This window comes from Vanellus vanellus, assembly GCF_965231255.1.
Source record: "Vanellus vanellus genome assembly, chromosome: 3".
Taxonomy (NCBI): domain Eukaryota; kingdom Metazoa; phylum Chordata; class Aves; order Charadriiformes; family Charadriidae; genus Vanellus; species Vanellus vanellus.
The window spans coordinates 124,841,737-124,849,715 of NC_138907.1; the positions used below are offsets into that span (position 1 = coordinate 124,841,737).

Here is a 7,979-nt window from a genome sequence, read left to right on the forward strand (position 1 = left end):
GTTATATCTGCCTCTTATTTGGCTCTTGCCTTTTGAGGGTTGAGTTTTTAGAAGATGATGTACACTTTGAAAAGGGGGGGGGGGGGGGCTGCAGAAGCTGAGGGAAAAAAGGGTGAATTTCTCCTTTCTGCTTTAATTTGAGGCCAAAGCGAACAAAAAAAAAAAAAAAAAAAAAAAAAAGCCCACCCTTCCCACCAGCCAACCAAACACCACCAGAAGTGTCTCCTGATGAAGTTCTCCTCGTTTTCGAGCTTACATATATATAAAAGCGTCTTTCCCTGCAGGACCTTTGAAAGTAAAAAGGACACTGTGCACTTTCCCATAGGATCCCGTGTAGAACAACAAAGATTTGGAGGAACCTTATAGACAGAGCTTAAAATTTCCAGAGACGGGACCTTGAATTTAGAAACACCTTCTTTCTCTCTGTCTCTCTGCCTCTCTGTCTCTCTTTTTTCCATTATTTTTTTTTTTTATTATTATTTTTCTCCCCCCCCCCCCCCCCCCCCTCCCGGTGCACCAGCCCACTGCAAAGCTCAATTGTTCCTTTTCAAAGGCAGAGATGGGCTCTGCTCGCCTGCAGAATAGGTCGCCTCTTTGCGGTACAACGTGTTAAAAAAAAAAAAAAAAAAAAACAAAAACGGACAATGCGAAGGAAGGTTTGCCCGGGGCGGGGGGGGGGAAGGTTAAAAATGGTCCAACTCCTCCTCTCCCCTTCCAAACCGAGGGCTACCCGGGAAACGCACAAACCCAACTCTGTTTTTAATCGTTTTCAGAAAGTAGCTAATCGCTATTCAAATGTGTGCAGAGAAGGGTTTGCTAAACTCCTTTTCTTTTTTCTTCTTTTCTTTTTTTTTTTTGTTTGTTTTATTTTCAGAGAAAGTGTTTCCAAGTTATAAAATGCACAGTCCAAACCTGTAGTGCAAGGCTTTCCAATGAAAATCACTGATCTAAATTTACTCCTTTTAGATTTGCTTGAATGTGCTTGATGAGACGCTGGTTTGGTGTTTTACTGCATATGAGAGGATAATTTTTGGACATGTAAATAAAAGCATATTGCATGTGGGGAAAAGCATAATATCTCGTTGTAAATGATGAATCGCCTAGTGCAGAGGCAACCTATTCTTTATTCTAATCTAAATAGGATCGAAAAAATATTCATTAATTTATCCTTTCTTTCTTTCTATCTATCCATCTAACTAACCAGCTAGTAAAATAGTGGATATATGCGCTATATAATACACAGATTTGTCACTGTATACACATATTTGTCACTGTATACACATATATACGTGTAGATGTATAAATATATACACAAATACGCGTTTATATAGACCCCAATATAAATTGATCAGGTTTGTATGTATACATGCATAGATAACGTGTAGTATCCATATGCCTACATGCGCAAGAATATGTATAATTTACATACATAAATGTGTCAATTTATATATGTCTGTACAGGGAAAAAGTTATATGTTGGGAGATATACGTGTGTATATGTACGTCTGTGTATCTGCAACTGCGTATACGTATATATCTTTATATGCCTGCATATAAGTCTAAGTCTATATATGTGTGTATATGTATATATCTAGTCACATATATGTCTGTAGATATATGTAACTATGTACCAGATAATGTTTTTTACTATCCGATTGAGGTAGACTTCTGCAGCCTATTGTTTCAGACAACAGATATAAGTTGCGATGGAAGAGGAACGTCGGATTTGGTGTCTGTCCCCCATTTCCAATTATAGATGGATCATTACAGACAGAGAAGTACTGAGAATCCAGACATCTGCTCTTCACATGAATGCACTCACCTCCTAGAGAACAGCCTGCCATCATGCTCTGGAAACTGGTTGAAAATGTCAAGTATGAAGATATCTACGAGGTGAGTATATAATATGCATATGAGTAAGAGAGTATATGTATATTTAAATGTACATCTAGTATATAGATATAGGCACGACTATAGAATACGTATATAGCTCTACATATACATATAGGCAGATATAGAGACGCAACACACACTAGTATAGAGACGGGAAACCAAGAGTAAATGCTTAAATGCTTATTTATTTGCATATTTGTATTCAGCATGCCAAGTCCTAAACTTTTTTTTCTTTTCTTTTTTTTTTTTTTTTTCATGGAAAAGCTGTTTGATGCGATTTAAAACATCAAAGAAATGATCTGGGGGTTGGAATGAGGCAACTTAAAGCCAAGAGTTTGATTGTTTAGACCTCGAATTAAATATAATTCGATTAAATATGGACAAATGTCGAGAAAAAAAAAAAGCTGAAAATAGAAGAGAAACACAATCTGATATTCAGGGACTGGATACATTTCTTTCTTTCTTTTCTTTCTTTCTTTTATTTTTATTTTGTAATTCCAAGCTAAGCTCAACCTGAATTTGGATTTTTTTTTTCTTTTTCTTGTTTTCACAATCGGATACGGTTTTTACGACTTTTTATACCTATATACCAGTAGATAAGATGTGAACGTATACATATACTCGCATTAATTAAGCGGCACGTACATTCTTGCACGTCTGTGAGCACACACACACGAACAGATACATTCAAAGGCAGCTCCGCGTAGTCCGCGGACACGAAAAGTTGGGTGCTTTATTCAGACCTCCTCGTTATTTTCGAGGTCAAAAAGCAGAGCAAGAGGGGGAAAAAAGAAAAAAAAAATAATAATCACAGGGCAAACAGCGCGAAACTCTTTCTTGATTTTGCACCGTTTCCTCACCCGGATCTTTCCCAACCGGGCTCCGCCAATGCATTTCTTGTAAGTTAACCGGCGGGCTGGATTTGCTCCGAAACGGGGAAAAAAAAAAAAAAAAAAAAAAAAAAAAAGATGTTTAAGGAAAGGCGCTCTGCAAAATTAGATTTTTAAAAATTTATTAATTTTTATTATTATTTTTTAATTTGGGGAAAGCATTAGCACGGCGACCGCGGGGGAGGCAAGGGGGAGAGTGAAGGGGGAAGATTTTGAGAAGGGCTCAATCTGCCAGCTCCAACGCGGGGGCTGCTCCGTGGGGAGGCGGCCGGGCAGGGACTGGGTACCGGCCGGGACTGGGTACCGGGCAGGGGATGGGTACGGGACCGGGGATGGGTACCGGGCAGGGGATGGGTACCGGGTAGGAGCTGGGTACCGGGTAGGAGCTGGGTACGGGGCAGGGGATAGACAGGGGCCGGGTACAGGGACAGGGGCTGGGTACAGGGCTGGGGGTGAATACCGGGCAGGGGCTGGGTACCAGGCAGGGGATGGGTACCGGGCCAGGGATAGATACCGAGAAGGGGATGGATACCGGACCAGGCATGGATACCGGGAAGGGGGTAGACAGGGGCCGGGTACCGGTCAGTGGCCGGGAGAGCACCCCGGGGAAGCACCGTCGGGGCCGCGTCGGTCCCCGATTCCGTCGCGCCGCCCGCAGCCCTCCCCTCCGGGAGCGCCTTCGCACTTACAGTGGGGAAACTCCCGGGAAAAAAAAAAAAAAAAAAAAAAGCAAGAAAAAAAGAAAAATAAAAGCGGAGAAAGCGGCAGAGGGAGGGCAGAGCTCCGGCTTGTCGCGGCCGGAGAAGGGACGGGATGGAGGAAAGCGGGGAGGGGGATCCACCAGCCGCCCGGGAGAAATGTCTCCGCTCCCAAAAGCTGCCGTCAGGCTAATTATCAACTGGCAAACCAGATGCAGAATGAGAACAGCCCGGCGTGTGTGTGTGTGTGTGTGTGTGTGTGTGTGTCCCCAGCCCGCTGAGCCCTCGCTGCTTTTCCCTCCCCGTCCCCAGGCACAGCCCGGCCATTGTCTCTGCCGGCAGCAGCAGGCGACAAAACATCTCCCCTCCCTGGCCAGCGAGGTCGGCGAATGTCGGGGAGTTTTGGTTTTGTTTGGGGTTTGGGTTTTTTTTATTATTATTTTTTTTTTATTTATTTCCCTCCTCCCCCCCCCCCCTCCTTTTGAAAGGGATTTTTAAGCCGCTCTGCATTTCACGGACACTCGTGTTTCTAGCTCGCCGTGGGAGAGAAGCGGAGTTGGGGGGGGGGGGGAGGGGGGATTTTGGCTACGGGCAGGGGACACCCTAACTTGGGGGTGCGCTCCAAGTCATTTTGTAACGTGTAGCCTTAAAAAAAAAAAAAAGTATATATATATAATAAATTATTGGTGGGGGGTTTTTAAGAGCTGAACCCCTCTAGATTTATCTTAAAGAAAAAAAAAAAAGTGTTTTTCTCTCTTCTTTCCGATTTATAAATAACAACGCGATGGTAGGGGCGTCTCAGGCACTTAAACTCAATGTAGTCTTAAAACAAAAGTGTGTGTGTGTGTGTGTGTGTGTGTGTGTGTGCGCGGGGGGGGGGGGGGGGGGGCTGCTCTGGGAAGTGTGAGTCTATTTAGGAAGGAACGTAAGTTGAACTTTAACAGAAATGGCAGACAGTCCAGTTGAACGGGTTCCTGCAACATCAAAAAGGTTTTATATCGCCCCTGGCTTTGCCTCGAAACTATAAATTTACTATCCTTTAAAATTCACTGCATGCATTTTACATTTGGGTGAAAATCGGGATATATATGTACTTTTTCTATTTTTTTCTTCACATCGGGCGGGAGGAACAGGGTTGAGAAAAAAAGTGGAGCCCAACTTAACGCAGATTCAAGTATTTATTTGCCTATTGCGAATAAATACGATCTGTAACATGCACCAGAAGGGCTTAATCTCTGCTGTAAATAGACGTATATTATAGTGACTGCACATTTCTTCTTCTATTCCTTAAAAAGAAAAAAAAAAAAAAAAGAAAGGATTAGAAAAGCCTTTTTTCCCTCATTATTTGTTTAAGAAAAAAAAAAAAAAAAACGACAAGAACAAAAGCACCAAAGGCAATCAATTCCTCGTATTAGGAATGTATAATTAAATGTAAAAAAAAAAAAAATGGAAATATGTTTTTTTTCTTCTTCTTCTTCGCCTCTAGCACTGCTTCATCTCACTTCCTTGCTCCAGCTCAGCAGTGTCTACTTTCTTCATCTTCCTCCGCTCGAGTTAATTGAAGTTATGCCTCTTCCTTTGCTAAACTTTTTCCCCCCTCTCCCTCTCCCCAAACTCTGCCTCTGCCAGCCCCCCTCGTCTGATTACATCTAGTAATTCTCCACTGAATGAACGTCATTTACAATAGTAGGGGAGCTCTCGAGCTGGCTGCCAGCTTCACGCTCCATTTGGTCCTGCATTCTCCCTTTAAAGTAGTCGTGTAATATTAATAGTCATGAATATCAATTATTATGAGGCGGTGTAGAGAAGGAAAGGGAGGAAGGGGTAGCGGAGCAGTCTGAGCCTAGCCTTGGGTTGAAGAGGATTGTATTTGGGAGCTCAAAGGGAAAAAAAAAAAAAAAAAGGAAAAAAAAAAAAAAAACAGAGAGGGAGGGGTAAATCATATATGTAGATAGAGGTTTCCAGGCTCGGTTTTGGGGACATTGGTCTTTTTTTTTTTTTTTTTTGGTCTTTTTTTTTTTTTTTGATGGATAGACTTCGAAATATCTCAAGCTGTTCTCCTGTGTCCAACACGTCCCTTTGCAGATCTCCTTGATATTTTTCCCTCCAGTTATTAGCATTATCACCATTATTTTATTTTTAGCTATTACAAGACTTTTTTTATTTCCAGATGTTAGTCCACACCTATTCCGCCATGGTGAGTTTGGATCCATGTTGTACTAGAATTGCATGTTCTCTCTCTCTCTCTCTCGATCTGTTGTCTCTCTCTCTCCCTCTCTCTCTCTTTTTAAACGCCTTTGGCTTGGTAATTTAGCACAATAATTGGAGGAGGCTTGCAGCTGCTTCTCCCTTTTTGCATTGTGTGTTCTCGATTTGAGCTAGGGGAGTTTGGGGGGGAGAGCAGGGGAAAAAAATAAACTTTTTTTCCTTTTTTTTTTTTTTTTTTCTTCTTCCTAAACCATGTGTGCCATTGCTTGTGGGGGTTTGAGCTACACTTTGTGGAATAGATATTTTTCTTGTTTACTTTTAGCCTCGCAGCTTCAGAGCGATGGAGTTGGACAAAACTCCTCTCCCACCTTTTCTCTGAAGCCTCCACACACTCCCCCCCCCCCCCACCTCACCCCGTCCCCCCACACACCCCAAAGACTTTTCATTACAATTAACCCCCACCCTATTCTCCGGGATATAATATTGGAAAAGGAGACAAAAGACACTGGAAGTTGCTTCAGAAATCATAGCGACTGGATTTGTTCAATACTGAGGTTTCTTTTTTTTTTTTAATTTTTTTTTTAATTTTTTTTTAGGGGTGGACTTTCTTTATACAAAGACCCCCCGTGATTTTTTTATTATTTTTTTTTTTTCCCCAAGTCCTTTCTCGGACACCTTCTTACCTCAGAATCCTCCGAGAAGTGCAACTTTCCTTTGGTCTTTTCCACGTGAAGATGGGTTGGTGATTTTGAGTTTCAGGACTTCAGCAGAGGGAATAAACAGATGTTTGAAAACTTTAGGCAGGACGAGGGGTGGGTTGTTTGGAAGGATGGGTGGTTTAGGGGTTCTTAATTTTTAATTTTTTCTTTTTTTTTTTTTTTTTTAACTTGTGGTTTCATTTGGGGGGCTGCTGGAGGGGCAATGGTATTATTGGACTGAAGTCACAGATCACACACGCATATAGAGCACCAGTCCTACATTTTTAACTATGACATTTAGCATTTCTCCCTCAAACCCCGCCACCCTCCCTTCCCCCTTCTTGATAGTTACTGGGAATAGACACGATCTGGGTGCGAAACGCTGGAACATTTCTAATCCGCTTCGGGGAAAGGGGGCACATGTAAACCCTAGTTTACAACTGCTTACATTTCTATTTTATTTTGGGGTGGGTTTGTCCTCCGTTTACTTTTTTTCTTTTTTTTTTTTTTTTCCTAAAAGGTCCTCTTTTTTTCTTGTTTTTATTTCATTCCCCTTGTAGGACCGGCATGATGGAGTGCCCAGTCACAGTTCCAGGCTGTCCCAGCTGGGATCCGTCTCCCAGGGACCCTACTCCAGCGCTCCTCCGCTCTCTCACACCCCATCCTCGGATTTCCAGCCGCCTTATTTCCCACCCCCCTACCAGCCTCTTCCTTACCACCAAAGCCAGGACCCTTACTCCCATGTCAATGACCCCTACTCCCTAAACCCCTTGCATCAACCCCAGCAGCACCCCTGGGGACAGAGGCAGAGGCAAGAGGTGGGATCAGAAACCGGGTCACTGCTGCCACAGCCTCGGGCCGCCCTGCCCCAGCTCTCGGGACTGGACCCCAGGCGGGACTACCACTCAGTAAGGAGGCCAGATGTCCTTCTGCACTCAGCTCACCATGGCCTTGACTCCGGCATGGGGGACAGCCTTTCTCTGCACGGCATCGGACACCCAGGGATGGAGGAGGTCCAGGTAAGGCACGGCGTTTCTTTCTCCTGGGCGATGGAGATGCCTTCCAGGTTGGAGGGCTGGAGCCCCCATCCCTCGGCTAGGAATGCTCGGGGTGGGTTTTACAGCAATATTGGTGTGGGTTACCATCCTTTTTCCGCTCTGGGATTATAATAGTCATACTCCCCCTCCCTCGCTTTTCCTTTTTTTTTTTTTTTTCATTTTTTTTATTTATATATATATATAAAAGAATTTATTTTATCGCTGTCACGCACAGGCTCTGCTTTGCAAACCCTCCCCGACACGGCAAAGCCGGCAGAGTGCAGGGGGAAGGCAGACACGCTGCTCCAAATATTCCACGTGTTTCAAAAGCTGGCAGAGTTTAAGCCTGGCTTTTCAAATTCCAGTTATTTCCCATGTAAACTCCGGTTCCCCCACCCACCCACCCCCAACCAATTTCCTGCGGTTCGGGGAATTTGATGAAACTGTCAAATTACTACATTTTTTCATCCGGGAGGGAGGGAAAATATAAACAAAACCCAAACCAAAAGCAATAACTGGTGATCAAGAACAATCCACCCCCCACCCCTCCTTTTA

General features: G+C 43.6%; 1 protein-coding gene across 1 annotated transcript in view; it reads left to right on the forward strand.

Moving 5' to 3' along the window:
• Positions 1-1,812: 1,812 nt before the first annotated feature.
• The window catches only part of TFAP2B (transcription factor AP-2 beta), a gene marked incomplete at both ends in the record, with an annotated part of 25,622 nt that continues 19,455 nt past the window's right edge, over positions 1,813-7,979 (forward strand). The window contains 2 exons of the mRNA XM_082481088.1: positions 1,813-1,893; positions 6,948-7,406. Of these exons, the coding sequence (XP_082337214.1) occupies positions 1,813-1,893; positions 6,948-7,406 (540 nt within the window). The remainder of the gene's footprint in view (positions 1,894-6,947; positions 7,407-7,979) is intronic.